General features: G+C 48.8%; 1 protein-coding gene across 8 annotated transcripts in view; it reads right to left on the bottom strand.

The window, feature by feature from the left end:
• The window catches only part of LOC147725801 (uncharacterized), a 626,472-nt gene that overhangs the window by 117,719 nt on the left and 489,802 nt on the right, over nucleotides 1–18,951 (bottom strand). For all 8 annotated transcript variants that reach the window (XM_086959971.1, XM_086959976.1, XM_086959973.1 and 5 more), the window contains one exon: nucleotides 8,502–8,618. In XM_086959971.1, the coding sequence (XP_086816097.1) occupies nucleotides 8,502–8,618 (117 nt within the window). The remainder of the gene's footprint in view (nucleotides 1–8,501; nucleotides 8,619–18,951) is intronic.

Here is an 18,951-nt window from a genome sequence, read left to right as displayed (position 1 = left end):
CCTTGCCCAATTTGAGCCGAGATATCGCCGTGATCACCTCCTCGACACGGATATCGCGCTCCAGATACTGAGCCTGATCCAGTGTCAACGACGGGAGCGGTACTGAATCCAGATAGTCCTCCTCAGCCTGGGCCGAGGGGGCATCCCCGGGGTAGAGGTCAGCATAAAAGCTGCGAAAGACGTCTGCTATCTGCTCGTCAGCCGTGACCATACCTCCGGTTGGGTCAACTAGCTCCTTCACTCGGTGCTGCTGGTGTTGCACCCTGAGTTTGTTGGCCAAGAGCCGCCCGCACCGGTCGCCCCCTGTGTAATATTTGTGTTTCAGGCGGAGCATCGCATACTCCGCCCGGTCCGCATCAAGGGCTGCCAAGAGTTTCTGTGTCGCCTTCAACTGCCTCCAAACCCTGGGTGCCCCTGTCCTGTGATGAACCTGTTCCAGCTCCCTCACCCGCTGGGTGAGCTCATCCCTCTTGAGCTGTCGGTCCCTATTCTCGGGCGAGGAAATCGCTATAAATTCGCCCCGGAGCACCGCCTTCAGGGCTGCCCACTGTGTCGCACGCGAAGTGTCCTCATTATCATTCACGGTCTGAAAATCCAAGATGGCCGCCCGGATCTGGTCCACCACCGATCGCCTGTGCAATAGCGTGTCTCGAAGCCGCCAGACCCCCCTAGGCCGAACCGCCGGCGGCAGAGTGAAAGCGCCCTCCACCGGAGCGTGGTCGGAAAGAGAGAGGACCCCCATATCTGCATTCGAAGCCAGAAGGAGCATTGGGCCCGACACAAGTAGATGGTCCAGTCGCGCATAGGATCTGTGGGCATGTGAGAAATAGGAGTATGCGCGGGTGGTAGGGTGAAGGTGGCGCCACATGTCATGCAAGTCCAGCTCCTCAAGTCGAGTGCGAATCGAGCCCGTAAGCTCACCCAACTGGTGGCGCCGCTGCACAGACCTGTCCATCGCCGCATCGAAAACCAAGTTCAAATCACCCCCCAACACTATGTGCCTATCAGAGGTGGATGCCTCCAAAGCCCTGTGTAAGAATTGGTCCTGATGATCATTGGGGCAGTAGATGGTGCCAACAGTCAGTGCTAAACCCCCCATCTTGATCTTATATACCAGAAGTCTCCCTTTCTGTTCTGCTACCTTGCACACGACCTCTCCCCTGAACCCCCTAGAGAACAAGATCGCCACCCCTGCCGTCTTGGAGGCGCTAGAGGAGAACAGCTGCGTGGGGAACTTGGGGGTACGCATTCTCGAGCAGTCCTTAGCTAGCAAATGGGTCTCCTGCAACAGGCAGATATCCGCCTGTGAGTTTTCCAACAAGGATAACACCGCCCGCCTCTTAACCGGATTATTCAGCCCTTTTACATTGAGAGTGAGCACTTTAAGAGCCATCAAGGAGGGGAATCAGTGGGGCACATATCAAGAAGCAAAGCCCAGCAGGCAAACACAGAAGGCGCCACTCGAGGCCTCAAAACAGAGCAATTATGAACAGTCCACAGGCACAGTACAGTCCCCAAACCCCAACACCCCACAACTAGAAAGGCCCCCCCTGCCCCCCGAAATCCCACACAACCAAATCTACACCACCCCCGCAACAAGCCCCCCCTCTAGGCCCCGGAATCAAAACATCCACCCGCCAGTCCCGTTCCCACACCCCACTTCTCAAACTTTGCAAAAAAGACATTGTCCCAGTCTGGTCCGGAACGGACAAGGCCGTGGTAAATCAGTCTAGTGGACGTCCAGCCACCACCTCCAGCACTCGCCATTCCTCCCCGCCCCCCCCGAATCCCCGCACCTGCAAAGGGAACAAGCTAGAGTAGACTCCCCCCGGAGTGAGTTCAGGCCGTCAAGGCCACTTCGCCGTTTGCCGCCACTCTGGAGGCCTCCTGGATGGCGGCCGCCATGTCCGCCCGGATCGTGGGTGAGCCCGGTCGCTCCGACGGAGGAGAGCCCCCCTCTCCCACCTGCTGCCATCCGTCACCAGTGCTTCGCCTCCGCCGCGGAGCCGGGGTATCCGTGTCCGATGCTGTGAGGCCCAGCACCGCGCAGACATCTTGGAGGGACCGGAGCTGGTGCAAAACACCGTTCCATCTAAAAATCAGGCGGAAAGGGTGCCCCCAAGAGTACTGTGCCCCTCGCTCCCGAAGGAAGTCAGTAGCGATTTTGAATGATTTCCTCTTCTGCAGCGTGACCGCGGATAAGTCCTGAAACAGGGTCACAGGGTGGTCCCGGAATCGGAAAGATTGCTGCCTTCGTGCTTCTCGTAGGATCCGCTCCTTCAGGGGAAAGTCTGGGAGGAAAGCCAGAATGTCCGGGGCGGGCGCCGTGGCTCTGCGGGGGCGACCCACCCGGTGTGCTCGGTCTATGCGGATCTGAAAGTCTTCCGACTCCCTCAGGATCGCACAAAAGAGGGCCACAAGGTATGCAGTCACATCTTCACCCTCCTCGCCGGACGGCACTCCGCGGACCCGTATGTTATTCCGCCTGGACCGATTTTCAAGGTCCTCGGCGTGGGCCTGCAATTCAATCTGTTGTTCCCGCAGTCGCAGGACCTCCTGTTGCAGATGGGTGATCTCCTCATCCCTGGAGTGACCCGCTTCCTCCACCGTGTTCACACGTTCCCCCAGGGAGTCCATCTCTCTCCTTACTTCACGGACCTCCCCGGCCACCTCACGCTTGAGCGTTTGAAAGTCCTCCCGTAGGGAGCTGAAGAGCGACTCAAGAAATGATCTCGTCACTGGGGGTTCTCCGCCATCTGCACCCCTGGCCGGGGCTGGGGAGGTCGTGGTGGGTTGGGTTCCCCCACTGCGTAGGGCGCCGCGTCCCAGCATGTCCGGCAAGGTTCGGTCGCCCCTTCTCTGTCCTCTAGCGTTCGACATTTCAGCTGAGTAGAGGACGTTGAGGCTTACTGTCCAGCAAAGAGAACCGCCGTACCGGCGCGGCTATACACCAGCCGGGGGTAGCGCCACACAAAGAGCTCTAGGAAGACCGAGCTGCCAGGCCGGAGTTCACAAAATGGCCGCCCTGCGATATCGAGAGGCCAACGCCCAAGATGGAGGTCCCTTCTCCGTCCCTGGTCCGGGATCTAGAAATCCGGCCGGTGGGCAAACTCGTGGTGCGATGGTCGCCGGGGCCCGCAATTCCTGGGGGAGATCTGCTCCAGAAGCCCAGTTCCACTGCTCCACCACCGACAGCTGGCCGGAGCGGCCTCTCAATACAAGCCCCCTCAAGCCGCGGGCCGGCGTAGCAAGACAATGCCGGCTCTGCCTCCACCCTTCACCTCCGCTCAGCTCCGCTCCGTACCACCGCCGTTGGGCAACTCCGTTCCGCTCGCGAAGCCGCTGCCGACTCCCACTCCGACAATACACGCACTGCTGCGGGCTTCACACACAGGAGGCAGAGTGCTCCGCCAGGCTCCGAGGGTCGGGAGACCCACGGCTTCCGGCTCACACACAGTCCATTCAGCGGGCCTCGACCCAGGCTTTACCGGTCAGAATCGCACCCCCGACGGGGCAAACCAGGCTCAGCAGTAGCTCCACACCTCTACCGGGGGCACCAGGCTCATTCGCCACGTGATCCGGGGGGGAATCAGCGGTTACGAGCGGTGCAGGAATTCAGGGGTCCGGGAGCTCTCGGCGAGTGCGACCTCTCAGCCCGCCATCTTGGCCACGCCCCTTAGCATGACATTTAGAGCATTTCCCTGTCTAGTATGTTCAAAATGAAGACCCGCTATCCTAGGACAGCCCAAAGTCCCAATGGGATGCAGCTTTGGGTTGCCACATGGGTGCACGTTAAAGTCGCCTGCGATGAGCAGGTTCTTCCTTGTTGGGCCACGACACTGTGCTATGTAATCAGTCAGGTCGGTGATCCTGCAACCCTCGTCCTTGTGTATAGCATTATAGAAGTTAACCACGCAGATTCTCCTATCTTTTTTCCCCATGACGATGGCCTGCATGTTTCTGTTATCGGAAGGAAAGGCCCTAATGCTACATCTTAGGGCCAACGATGTAAAAATGACCAGTCCTCCCATTGCACGTCCACTGTTTGATCTTGTCGCTGGGATAAAGAAAGCTCTGTACACCACCAGCAAGATGTCACAGTTGACAGCCCACGTCTCTTGAAGACAGATGATTGAGTAGGACTAACTAATTTCACACATAAGGTGTCTAAGATCTTTCCTGCCAGCCCCGCGATATTCCAGGAGAGTACGTTACAATCCTGGGAATTCTCCTGTATGCCAGAGATAGACTCTCCAGATGGGTCAGGCAGTGTTTTATCCGTGAGATCAGCTGCACACAGGTCTACTTCTGCTGAGAAAACTGGTTTATCAAGGTTAACCACCTTGGGTACACGCTCTAGCATAGGACTATCTGTTGAGGGAGGGTAAGAGGTCAGGTGGCTGATTCTGTAGGGAGGATTTGGTGTTTCTTGGTTACCACGCAGTCAATCACAGTCATTGAGACCAGAGAGGACTGTGTATCTATTTGTGCCCACTGGAAGCGGGGAGTATCCATATCCACCCCGCACGAACTCAGGTAGGCCACAGAGATAATGTATTCATCCCCAGTTGCCCTCTGGGATTGGGTATCTTATTATCATTAACCCAGTTCCCAAATTCCGGACCGTCGTGTAACACGGTCCTGTAGAAAAAGCCAAGGGGTAATATCTCTATGCCCTGACCCTTGTGAGATGTTCCCAACTCCACTTCCCTGAATATCCTTTCTACTGGTACCGGGCTGTTAAAGTTTATCACTATACAATCTCCATTTCTGGTTTTTCTAGAGCTGCCCAGCCAGGAGACTCGCCGAGCCAGGATTATATTATGACCCTCTACGGTGTCGCTAGATAGCCAATGAGTTACTTTGTTTTTAAGCTGGCTAAATTCCTCTTTGACTCACTCAGGAAGAGGTGGAACATTGCCCAATACTATCACCAAGGGGTCGATTGTGGGGGTAAATCAATGATGGGGAGGTTACCCACACTCCTAAGTATCTTGTTGGTATATGTATTTCTATTAGCATATATGGCAGATTGTGTGTAATCTATTTGATGTTTCTTGTAGACCCCCTCCTTGCACAATTTTTCTTCGCCACCTGCTGTTGGATCTTGGGTGTCCTCTGCTCTGTGCTCCCTGGTTTCCAACATGTTCGTGTTATCTAGGGTAGACGTAGCCGAGTGTATGATGAACAGCCGCCTGAAACTGAACTCAGACAAGACGGATGTCCTCATCCTTGGATCATCACCCTCTGCCTGGGACGATTCCTGGTGGCTCCATGCCCTGGGCAGCGCACCCAAACCAATGGACCACGCACGCAACCTGGGCTTCATCCTGGACTCCTCCCTCTCGATGACCAGACAAGTCAACGCCATCTCATCATCATGCTTCAACATCCTAGGCATGCTCCGAAAGATCTTTCCGATGGATCCCTACCGAAACCAGGAAGACGGTCACCCAGGCACTCGTCACCAGCCGACTGGACTACGGAAACACCCTCTACAGCGGAACCACAGCTAAACTACAGAAAAGACTCCAACGCATCCAGAACGCCTCCGCACGACTCATCCTGGACATCCCCCGACACAGCCACATCTCAGGACACCTGAGAGACCTGCACTGGCAAGAGAATCACGTTCTGACTCCTCACCCACGCACACAAGGCCCTCCACGACCTGGGCCCCAGGTACCTCAACAACCGCCTGACCTTCTACACTCCCACCCGCCAGCTACGATCGACCAGCCTTGCCCTCGCCGCCGTTCCACGCATTCGAAGAGCCACCATGGGAGGAAGATCCTTCTCCTACCTGGCCGCCAAGACTTGGAACTCCCTCCCCATCCACCTCCGTCTGACCCAAGACCACCTCTCCTTCAGGAAGCAACTTAAGACTTGGCTGTTAGAGCAGTAGCCGACCCCTCTCCCCCAAGCGCCTTGAGACCCTCTGGGTGAGTAGCGCGCTATACAAATTTTCAGATTGATTGATTGGTCTGTTGTAATATCCCCAGATTCTCATTGATTCCCTTCAATCTCTCAATGAGAGGGAGCATAAGAGACTTTAAGATCTGTTCTACCTGTCCAACTAGACCTCCATCACCCTGTAGGCTAGTATAGGTCGTTTCGACTGCTGGGATTGGCCGTTAGTAGGTTTGGGAGGAATACTTTTTGATGTGACAGGTGCGTTAACTAATGTAGAGGTGCTTGGGGCAGATAGGTTACCCACTTTGGTGGAGATTTTAGGTATCTTTGAACATTTACCTTTCTGTCCACCCCGCCCGCTTTATTTTCCCTGATTGTGTGATGCGTGTTGCTGAAGTTTTAACAATGGGACATGCTTGGGCCTTTGTGGGACATGTATTGGGTGACCCACATGCTTCAAGTGATTTATTACTACCCAATGACCTATTCTCCAAGGTAATGATGTTCTAGCCGTCTGATCCTATGCTGTTCTCTAACAAGCTGGAGCCATTAAGGTTCAGGCTTGCTAGGTGTTCTGGGGTTTTGGCGTTCTTAATGTGACCCAGAGAGTACCGTTTTGAGCTAAGGGATTCAAGGGAGAGCCGCTTTTCAGTAAGAGCTATTTCTCGTTCGAGAACAACCGCTGCCATTGTGATGAAATTGTCCAAGGTCCCAGTGATGATGCCCCCGACGGGATTTGGTACTAACCTTCCCCCCTTCCCAGGCCGAGGGAACATAGTTGTCAGGTGAGGGATTACTCGTAGTGGGCAAATCAAATACAAACAAGGGCAACAATGCACAGCAGGTGATAATCATAGTCCTGTTCACCTGGAGGTACTCTTCCTGCAACAGTTGGCACGTTGGGAGGGGGGTGGGGGGGGGGGGGGGGGGAGAGACAAGGGGGGTGGCCCAGCCTGGCCTCCTTCGGCCTGTGACGGCCTAGGACGGTCCTGCCCTTGTCCCGGGCTTCTCCCGGGATGCTCCTGCGCAGCGGATGAGTCAATTGGTTAAGAGGTGGTGGCAAGTTGTGGGCGGAGTTCTCAGGGGGAGCCAGGTGTGTGGTTAGCCAGTGGACTCCTGGGTCTACGAGTCCCTCTAATGCTCAGCCCTCCTTCGTGCCTTCAGCGCCTTCCTTGCTCCGCGCTGGAATCAGGGACACCTAGCAACCCAGCAGCGTCCAGGTAGGGGGAAAAAGAGTTTGCAAAGCCTCCAACAACGATGCGGCAACCGCGGAGCGGGTGCGGCGAGGCGTTAAGAGGCAGCGGCAAGTTGTGGGTGGAGTTCTCAGGGGGAGCCGGGTGTGTGGTTAGCTAGTGGACTCCTGGGTCTACGAGTCCCTCTAATGCTCAGCCCTCCTTCGTGCCTTCAGTGCCTTCTTTGCTCCGCGCTGGAATCAGGGACACCTAGCAGCGTCCAGGTAGGGGGAAAAAAGAGTTTGCAAAGCTTCCAACAACGATGCGACAAAGGGAGTAGAGTGTGTAGTGGTTTGTAAAGATACGGGAGTGTCCAGAGCAATGGAGGTAAGGGTGGGGCTGATGGGCCAAAGGGGGGAGCTGTGAGTAGAGGTGGGGGGGGGAGGGTGAGATATGGAGATCAGGATGAGTGGTTAGGGGGGTGTCTAAGCAGGGATCCAAAGGTGAATTGGAGGGGCTGTTAAGCTGAGGGGAGGTGCTGGGAGTAAAGGTGATGGGGATGGAGGGTCCGAAAGTGCAGGGTGAGGGGGGAAGGTGGGATCCAATGGGGAGTTGGGGAGGCTGTTAAGCAGAGGTGGGGTGCTGGGATGGAGAGGAGGGATCTGTAAGAGTGACTCTTTAATGAGCGGAAAAATGTGGTCGATCAAGTTGAGGTTGTGGTTATTGGATTGAATTAGGAGGATACCATTATGATAAAAGTGCGTTGAAGAATAGGGACGGGAGGATAGATAAGGCAAAACCGTGCGCCGTTTTCTTCATGTTAGATACCTTAAAGAGAGCGAGAAAGGCTTTTCTCCATTGAGCTCTTCTTTTAGTGTAGAATATGATGCCATTCTTAATGGGCCCGTTGATCATTGAGAAGTAAGGGTCAGAGATAGGGGTTTCTGGGTGAGATTTTAATAGGTTGTGTTTGAAGCCTTTGGCTGCCTTTTTTGAGAGGTGCAGGAGGTATGTGATGGAGTAGGTGCATTTGCCTGACATTTCCCTACACACACGATGGCACATAAAATCCTGGCCTATGAGCAGGTAGTCACACGTGACATCAACCAAGCTTTGACAGATCGGAAATATGTGAACTACAATACCACCGAACCAGAACGTTTGGCCCTAGAATCCCTAAAAAGTAACATGGACATAGTCATCAAACCCGCCGATAAAGGCGGGGCCATAGTCATACAGAACACCGAAGACTACAAACATGAGATTCTGTCACAGCTAAGCATGGAGGGCCACTACTGTAAACTGAGGAGAGATGAGTGAGACTATCAAACAAACTACCCTCAATGGTCTTGAAAGTGGTTTCCTGAATAAACATGAATATGAATACCTCAACAATAACCACCCCAGAACGCCTACCATATACACTCCGCCCAAAATACCGGACTTCTTTTTTGACTGCTCTTGGTCTTCGTGGTTGCAGTTTGTCAGTACACTCTTCAAGTTTTCTCTTGTACTTTTTCAAGGTATTCGTCTCTGATTGAAACAAAATCAAGACACAAATTAATTTGATAAGAAAATAAAATTTAGAAGCAGCAGACATACCAACTTGTAATTCATAAAGCTGTGCTCTCTACGGGTGCTTCACAGAGAAAGTTATGTTGAACAAGTTACTTACCCCAGACAATGATCTTTCTGGTGAATGCTTTACCTACCTGCGGATTACTCACTTCTTGAATGTCCCAAGGTGCAAGACAGGATGCAAAAACGTTCTAACAGCTTTCCCACACCATTAGGTGGAGTTTGGCTCCATTCCGGCCTCAGACACATACCAGGACATGACATCTTTGGAGCCATATAGCGCCACAATAGTGCCCTGACGCCAGTTCCTCATTCCTTTGTTTAGAGCCCGTACAGGTAGACACAACCTGCAGTATTTCGATCTGTGCCTAAGCCGTTTAACAAAGTAACCTAAAACCATATGTATGTGATGGCTGGGCGACCATTTTTCAGAACGGGGAGAGGTGAGAAAAGAGTTGGGGAGATTGCTGAGGAATTTGTAGGCAAGAAAACCATGTTTACCTGTAATCCTATGTCTCTTCCAAGGGAATCCTCATCAAAGTCGTAAGCACTAAATATTCCAGCCCACTTGCGGGGACCCCGGTTGGTGGCTCACAGCACCTTTGTATCTGGATCGTATAAAACTTTATCATCAACTGTACAAGAGTGCCGTGGCATTCTTGACTGAAAGGAAGCCGTTTCTTTGGATTACACTGTCAGCGTGCGGCGTAGCGCTGAACATGAGCACCGCCGACGATATGACAGCTTGAGTGCAACACGTCGAAACCAGGAGAATACATTCACACACACTGGCCACAACAATGAGAGGAAAAGTTCTGGCCGCCATTTTATGATACGGGACACTGATCCCGTGGAGGGGGTGGGGAGAAAAACATTAAATAGGACATAAGTGGTCACCCCATATGACTGAAGATAAGGGGTCTCTGATGGACCAGGACCCATGGGCTAGGAATTGTCCAAAACATTTTTTTCAGGACCCAAGGTTACAGAGACTTTTTAGTTAGGAAATAGAATGAAACAATCCTTAGAAAGTCACAAAAAAACAAAAAGGTTTCAGGGATGGTATAACTTTGTGTATAAAATCTGAACCGAACATAACTTCCCTCTAACGCAGCGGTCTTCAATCTGTGGGGCGCGTCCCCAGGGGGGTCGTGGAGTCCTGGGAAGGGGGTCGCAGATTCTGCAGAGTGCAGTTCCTGGCCTGGGCTGATCGAGGGTGCTCACGGCGGAGGCCTAAATCACACCGAGGTGTGAAAAACATCAACGCCTCATTAACAAGTAAAAGGTCTTTTAAAGACCTGTCAAGTACTTGGGTGTGACTGTGTGTGTGTCCCTGAAGCTGTTACAGCCAGGCTCACATACACGAGCTGGGGGAAGCTGGGGGGGGGCGGGGAGGGGGGCTGGGGGAGTGGCTGTAGTGTAGCACTTTGAGTTCAATGGATGCTGCGCACCTGGAGCTGTGGGTCCCGTGACACGTCCCCCGCTCCCCATGAGCGGGAAAGAAGAAGGAAGACGACGCAGAGAGATACTGATCCCCCCCCCCCCATGAGAGAGGCACAGAAAAGGTGGATGGATGAATGATGGATGTATGGATGGAAGGATGAAAGGGCGGATGGATGTATGGATGGGAGGATGAAAGGGTGGATGGGAGGATGAAAGGGTGGATGGAGGAAGGATGGATGTATGTATGGATGGGAGGATGAAAGGGTGGATGGATGAAGGATGGATGTATGGATGGGAGGGAGGATGAAAGGGTGGATGGATGAAGGATGGATGTCTGTATGGATGGGAGGATGAAAGGGTGGATGGATGTATGGGAGGATGGATGTATGGATGGATAAAAGGTTGCATGGATGAATGATGGATGGATGTGTGAAAAGGTGGGGGGACGAATGATGGGTGGATGGATGAAAGGGTGGGTGGATGGGTGGATGGATGAAGGATGGATGTATGGATGGGAGGATGAAAGGGTGGATGGATGAAGGATGGATGTATGGATGGGAGGATGGATGATGGATGGATGTATGGATGGGAGGATGAAAGGGTGGATGTATGAATGGATAAAAGGTTGCATGGATGAATGATGGATGTGTGAAAAGGTGGGTGGATGAATGATGGGTGGATGGAAGGAAGGGTGGATGGGTAAAGGATGGGTGAATGGATGGATGATGGATGTATGGATGGATGGATGTGTGAAAAGGTGGGTGGATGAATGATGAGTGGGTGGATGAATGAAAGTGTGGATGGATGAATGATGGATGTATGGATGGAAGGATGGAAGGATGAAAGGGTGGATGGATGAAGGATAGATTGGTGAAGGATAGATGTATGGATGGAAGAATGAAAGGGTGGACGGATGAAGGAACGATGGATGAAAGGGTGGATGGATGAATGATGGATGGATGGATGTGTAAAAAGATGGGTGGATGAATGATGGGTGAATGGATGGATGAAAGGGTGGATGGATGAATGATGTATGGATGGAAGGATGAAAGGGTGGATGGATGAAGGATAGATTGGTGAAGGACAGATGTATGGATGGAAGGATGAAAGGGTGGACGGATGAAGGATGTATGGATGGATGTGTGAAAAGGTGGGGGGATGAAAGATGGGTAGATGGATGAAAGGGTGGGTGGATGGATGAAAGGGTGGATGAATGATGGATGTATGGATGGGAGGATGAAAGGGTGGATGGATGAAGGATGGATGTATGGATGGGAAGATGAAAGGGTGGATGGATGTATGAATGGATAAAAGGTTGCATGGATGAAGGATGGATGAATGTGTGAAAAGGTGGGTGGATGAATGATGGGTGGATGGAAGGAGGGGTGGATGGGTAAAGGATGGATGTATGGATGGAAGGATGAAAGGGTGGATGGATGTATGGATGGAAGGATAAAAGGGTGGATGGATGGATGTGTGAAAGTGTGGGTGGATGAATGATGGAGGGATGTGATGAGGTCTAACAGGCGCATTTATGGTTGTCAAAAGTTGATGATGAGGAGTACCAGTTTCTAGAAACTTTTGTCGGAAGGGGTCCTTACCCCTAAAAAGGTTTTACAAGGGGGTCTCGGCATCAAAAAGTTTGAAGACCTCTGCTCTAACGTATAGTTTTTTACCTGCCGGTGTAGTTTTGCAGCTTGAAGACTTTCTGGATTCACTATACTGTGCATTATTCCGCCATCTAGTGTTTGGGTCGGAATTGTAGTCTTATTTCTCTCTTCTCTCCCGTCGCTATCCCACCATTAGGTTTCTTTCGTGACGTTGGCGCGCTTCCGGTGGAAGCTCCCACCTTTGATCAACATCTTCGGATTCTTTATTCTTTTCGTCCGTTATTGTTTTTCCTTTTGTTTCCTAAGTCTTGTCCATTTTTTTTTTTTTTTTTTTAAATTTTTTATTTTTCTTATATATACAAAGGCACATTAACATTACACCATAGCTTTTACACAATTTGCAGTAGGTTAGTTATTACCACATTTTCCCTTAGCCCTTCATATCTACTTAAACAATAATACAACTAGATCATATATTAATCAGACTCCTAACCGTAATTATACATATCCTTTACATTTTTTTACTTTTGCTTCTCTTTCCATTTGCTTATAGGCTCCCATATTCTCCTCCCCAACTCTCTTCCTCTTCTTCCTTTCCGGGCATAGACATTTTCCTCAACCTTAAAGGCATACAGCGTAGCTGCCAACCAGTCTTGAAATTTAGGGGGATTTTTATCTAGCGAAGCCCGGGCTATTGTCAGCCTATATACTGCCATTACTACAAAGAGAAAGTCTGCAAATTCTTCTTGGTTCTGTTCAGCTACCCCTAACATAATCCTACAAGGTGTGAGGCGGATAATGATCCCCAAAGATCTTTCTAAAAATCCCTCTATCTCCTTGATCAGTGAGAATAGCTGTGGGCATGTTGCAAAGATATGAATGCTATCAGCTTCCAACTCGTTACATCGCGGGCAATTTATACCTGTATTCCCTCCCCATTTTGCTATCCTCTCAGGTGTATAATAGAGAAAGTATAATGTCTTGTAATGTTGAGACTGCAAAGGGGCAGCACTCAAGATCGTACAACCTAAATTTAGAGATTCGATAAAGCGATTGCAGTCAACCCCTATTTTCTCTGCCCACTTTGTACTATATTTCTCTAAATCATCCTGCTTTTCTTTCAGCAGAGCTGCATACAGAGACCTAATTGTGCAATCCCTTGACATCCTAATTTGCTCCATTATTTCAACCTTATTGAAGCCTACTGGCCCTCCAGATTTATTCTTTAAGTAACTTCTAATCGGTAGATACTTGAAGAAGCCCCTATTACCTATACCGTATGTCTCTCTTAGATCTGCAAATTGCTTAAAGCCTTCTTGATCGAATAAGTCCCCAATTTGCGTAATACCGCTCGCTGCCCAATCTGTCATAGTTTGATCTGCAAAAATCTCCCCCGGGAGCGAACTATTATTCAACAGTAGAACATATCTATTATATCTGCCCATTTTAACTTTTTTTAAGAAAGCATTCCATATCGTAACTGCAGCCTTAACAGTTTTAAACCTCGTTCTCTTGAAGTAGCTGTATTCTGTACATTTTAAAAAACAATTCTGTGCATTTGGCCCTAATACGACAGTATAAATCTTTGTAGACAGATCTTGTATTCTTACATCATCAACCTTCCCCCCAATCAGCCCTTGTATATATTGCAATACAGTAACCACATAGTATAGATGAAAATCAGGTGCACCCCATCCCCCTCTTTCCCTCGGTAATGTCATATATCTTGTACGCTCTCCGGGTTTTGCCGTGGGCCCAAATAAATCTATTACATATGCCTTCTATATTCTTGAACCAACTGTATTCAAATAACAGTGGTATGGCCCTAAAAAAATATAAGAACTTAGGAAAGATCATCATTTTGATAATGTTTGTGCAACCCACCAGTGATAGATGTAAATTGTTCATTCTTTCCAAGTCTCTTTTTACGCTGGTCAACAAGGGATCAAGATTGGTTTTAACAATGTTATCAATCTCTGCTGTAATTCTCACCCCTAGATAGGTTGCAGCTTCTACCACTCTATCATCATTACACATTGTCCACTGGTTTTTAACAATTTGAGTTTTAGTGCTGTTCAGGCTATACCCTGATAATTGACCAAATCGCCCCGCTTCAGCTTCAATTGCTCTAATAGCTACTATAGGTTGTGCAGTCAAAATAGCCACATCGTCGGCATACGCTAATGTTTTAAATCTGCATCCGTTAATAACTAATGGCGGGATCTGTCGATCATTTTCCAGTCTCCGAATATAAGGGTCTAAATATAGAGCAAACAGCAGGGGGGAAGATGGACACCCCTGTCTTGTCCCTCTAAAGATTTTGACTTCGGTTGATTGTCCTCTGTTGACCCTTATTCTGGCAGATGGATTAATATAGAGAGTCTGCAAGGCCCTTACAAATCCTGCCCCTATCCCATTCCATCTCAGTACCTCCCATAAGTATCTCCAGGAAACCCTGTTGAATGCTTTTTCAGCATCTAAAAACAGAGCAGCTGTAGAAACTTTTAACGTATTTGCAGCATCGAATACCTTAATCACTTGCCTAGTGTGTTGTGTTGTTCCCTTTCCTGGAATGAACCCATGCTGTGTGGGAGCTACCAACATTTCGATTACCCTTGCTAGCCTTTTTGCCAGGATTTTAGAGAACACCTTAACATCTGCGTTCATTAGAGCCCGGGAGGTCTATAGGTTTACCCTTCTTAGGAATTACAATGATATCTGCACCTCCCCATGAAACTGGTACAGCTTCTCCCTTTTGTGCTAATAACATCACATTAAGCATTTCTTCTAGCAGTACTGGTTTAAAGGTTCTATAAAATTCTACTGGTAACTGATCCGGGCCAGCTGCTTTACCAGCTGGTAGATCCCCCAAGGCTTCCACCAATTCGTTCACCTGTATAGTCTCTTCCAGACTATTTTTATCTTGCTCACATAATTCTAACGGCTCTATTTCACTGAGATAAGCTCTTATATCTTCCTCATCCTCTTGGCCATCCTGTGCATATAGTTCCTCGTAGAACTGTTTAAAGACCTCTCTAACTTGCTCGACTTCCTTCACAATATCCCCCTGTTTATTCTTAACTTCTTTAATATCAGCCATTCCCTCTCTTTGCCTAGCTCGCACAGCTAGTATATGTCCTACCCGTTCGTTAAGTTCATAGGCCTTTTCTTTGTTTGCCATGTATTTCTCCACTGTCTTTTTCGCCATCTCATCCAGGGCTTCCGCTTTAAGAGCTACTATTCTCAATAGAATTTGGTCTATCGGAGAGTGAGAAGATATGGCTGTGATGAGTGTATCTTCTGCTTCCCTCAATAATTTCATATTTCTTTCAGTTTTTGCTTTTGATTCTTTCTGCATCTTGATGACAAAACTCAGGGTTTCCCCCCTTACCCCGGCCTTGAAAGCGTCCCAGACTATCCCTGATGGTGCTGTACCCTTATTTATCTCCCAATATTCCTTTATCCAGATATTCATTCTATCCTTATAGCCCTGGTCCTGTAGTAGTGTCCTATCAAATGTCCACTGACGTATTACCTTGTTTCTCCTTTGTCCCATTACCACCGTTAAAACTAATGGGCTATGATCCGAGATGATCCTCGGCTCCCTGTCTACCTTTACACTATGCATCAGACTTCTTGAAATTAAGAAATAGTCTAGCCTAACCAATATTTGATGGGGGGCTGAAAAGTAAGTACTTCCATCTAAATTAGGATGGCATTTTAACCAGGGATCGTTTAATGAATTGTTCCTTACCATCTCTGCTAGGGCTCTGTAAGTCCTCTTTTTCCTACCTGAATATATCCTACCATAATCTAAGAAACTACTGTCTGCATCATGTAAATTCAGATCCCCGCATACTATTATTGGTTCTGGCCACTGCGCTAATTCTGTGTCCAGATATTGAAAGATCTCAGGGTCATCGCCTGTAGATCCATAAATCGAGACAACTGTGAGAGTCTCCCCTCTAAATACCAATTCAGCTATAACCCATCTACCCCCTTGATCTACCTTCTTTCTTTTAACCTGCGTGTCGTATCTCTTACCTAAGATGGCCACCCCCCTTGTCTTAGTATTCTGATTAGTTTTTGCTAGTACGTTAAAACCTAACTGTTCTAGTAGGTAAGCCTTAGAATCCTCAATGTGTGTCTCTTGAAGACATCCTAAGTCCGGGTTTAGTGTTTTGAGATAGGCAGTGGTCTTAAGCCTTTTATTTAAATCATTTAGCCCACAAATATTTACTGAAACTATCTTACAAGTCATTCGAAATCTGTTTTTTTCCTTCCCCTCTCACATTCCCCCTATCCAGTTGCTTTTTTATTTCCTTTTTAAATAAAAAACTAATAAACACTTCAATCATCATTTCTTTCTTTCCTTTGTTACCTGTGTTGTGCTTTAGCTTGTGATTGTGCCCATCACCTGAGTGCCTTACCCCCCCCCCCCTTCCCCACCCCGCGTCGCCCTCCCCTCTGGATCCCCCCCCCCCCTTTCCACAGGCAAATAGGTCTAGCAGACCTATGTGTGGCCCCTGTAGTCTGCAGAGTCGCTACTCTCCCCCACCCTGAACCCACATCTATTGACTGTCCTTTATATACATATTTTGCTCTCTTGATTACCATTAGTTTGTCTTAGTTTTGGAGATATATTACGGAGTTTTTGGTGGACTAGCTGTTGGGGATTTTGACGGAGTTCTAGATCTATTCTCTTTTCTTCTCTTACCTAACTCCGAGATTTCTTCAAGGTATTCCCCCGCTTTTATCTCTGATGTGAACATCCTTGTGTAGCCCTTCCTTATTACTTTCAACCTTGCCGGATATAACAGATAGGCTTCCGCCCCTTGGTTTTGGAAGGGAGTTATCAACTGCCTTAATTTCCACCGTCTTTCCACTGTGACATGGCAGAAATCAGGCCTAGCAAAGAAGGTGTTCCCATCGGCCGTCTTTCTAGCATCAGGCCTAGCCTTGTCAATTATTTCCTGCCTTGCTAAGAAGTTCCCTAAAAAAAACAGCATAGCCCTTGGTAACGCTTTTTCCTGCCCACCATAGATCTTCTTTCTGAACATAGGATATCTATGAGCCCTCTGTACCTCTAGGTCCCATTGCCATTTAGAATCTGGAAAAGCCTCAGTGAGAATTTTTACCACATAACCTCTCGGGTCCTGGCCCTCTCGCCCTTCCTCCAGTCCCAAAAGTCTCACATTGCTTCGCCTTTGACGGTTTTCAAAGTCTTCCAACTTCCATTGCAAGTCCTCCACCACTTTTTCTTGTTCTGCCTTGAATGATTTCCAGTCTGTTACCTCATCCTCCACTCTCCCAGTTCTTTCCTCTACTTGCGTCACTCTTGCTTCAACTTCTTCCTGTTTTCTACTTACTCTTCTAAGAGAGGCTTGTAACTTCTTTGTGTCTTTTTGCTCTCCTACTTTCTGCTCTGGCCTCAGAATGCATCTGTTTCAAAGTGCCAAATAGCATTTCCAGTGTCACATTTTGCGGTTTCCCTGTTTCCTCATTTACACCCTCATTCTGATCTCTTTCTTGATATGTCTCTGATGTTGCAGAATAGTCCCATGACAATTTCTTATTCATGCTGCTTCTGGACCCTCTTCCTTCTTTTCTTATTCCAGCTCTTTTTTTCTTTCTAGTCGTTTGGTCCCCTGAGTCTTTACTTGTTTCAGAATCTGATGACTGATCCGTGCTAGTTCCCTCTTCCTCGTTTTCTGGCCCACTAATGTCTGTAGTATCAGATCCTTCATTAACAGAAAAGAACTCGGGCGAGCCTCCCCTGACGCCTCTGTCATCTCTACCTCCTCCTCTACCATTCTCCTGACCATATACCCGTTCTTGCTGATCCCTTAGGCTCTGTGTACTACCCCAGCTTGGTACGGTATGCAGTAAAGTTTTAGCGCTAATTCCAAGTTCCACATTTCTTAAAGCGTCTAACATCTGAGTGTTATTGTGCTTTTCAAGCTGTTCCAGCGCGTTACCTCTTGAGCTGGCGTCCTCCTCACTCGTCTTCTCACCCTCCGCGCTCTCCTCTGCATGCTGCGTGTTGTTCCCTGAAGCCTCCCGTGGTTGCCCAGCAACCGGGCCCTCGACGCTCTGCGTCCTCGCGGCTTGCTGCTGCGCTGTGCTTCCGGCATCTGCACCTAGCCCGTTTGCTTCTTTCGGGGATCCCGTATCATTCTGCCCCGAACATGGATCGCCGCTCGCTGCGCCGGGGATCAGGCGCTTGTACCTGGATGAGCGGGAGTGGCTTCGCTGAAAACGATTCCGGTAATGTAGCTTGCCGCATTTGTTCCTTTGTTGTGAGCGCTTGTGCTCGCTGGCGTTTCGCTTCCGTGTCTAAGGCTGTCTCTCTCACAGCTTTGCTTGCTGTAAGTCGGGTCTCAGGCTTTGATTCGAACTTCTTCTCTTGTTTCTCTTGGTTCTCCGTATTCTTCAACAATGTTATTTTAGTAGGTCGGTTAATCTGATCCGACTGTTTTTTAACAATGTTTCCTGGCATCTTTGGAATCGCGCCCTCCTTTACTGCTTGGGCTTTAATCGGCCCGGATGATTTATCCTTGTCTTTATTCATTTTGCTTCTCTGTGACATCTTGCGAGCTAGCTCAGAAGCAAAGACTGCTTTTCTCCAGCAATCAAAAAGAGCTGCCCCTTCGTTAACAAAAGTTGTCCAGCGAAATCCTGCTGTAAACCGGGATAGTACACCAACCAGCGTCCACATCCCAGTATCTCCGTGTTCACCGTATTCAGACACTTATTTCCATCTAGGGTGTGTGAGAGGGATCTAGCGACTGACTTCTACAAAGCCACAGCGGCCATCTTGCCTCCCCCCGGTTCAGTCTTGTCCATTTTTTAATCCCCTTTCTCCTGTCTCATCTTTCTGAAGGAGGAGGGTGGGTTCGCTAGTGAATCCAGAAAGTCTTCAAGCTGCAAAACTACACCAACAGGTAAGAAAATACACATTTTGCAGCGTGAATCTTTCTGAATTCACTATGCTGTGCAAAGACTTTGTAGCGGTTTGTCCTTATTGTGGTGGCTGGGTGGAAGATGAGCACTGGTTACTGTCAAGTCAAGTCAAGAAAACTTTATTCGGTTGTTTAAATTAACCATAAAAGCATTTTACAATATACATATATTTACTCATATTGTCATTAAAAAAGAAACAAAAAAGGTTAAAACAAAAAAGAGTGACTAACAAGACAAAAATACTCACAAAAGCTGCAGGCCTTTTAGACATT

This window comes from Lissotriton vulgaris, chromosome 3_1, assembly GCF_964263255.1.
Source record: "Lissotriton vulgaris chromosome 3_1, aLisVul1.2, whole genome shotgun sequence".
NCBI lineage: Eukaryota > Metazoa > Chordata > Amphibia > Caudata > Salamandridae > Lissotriton > Lissotriton vulgaris.
Note: the sequence above shows the minus strand (reverse complement) of the source record. Positions and strands in the feature narration are given on the sequence as shown.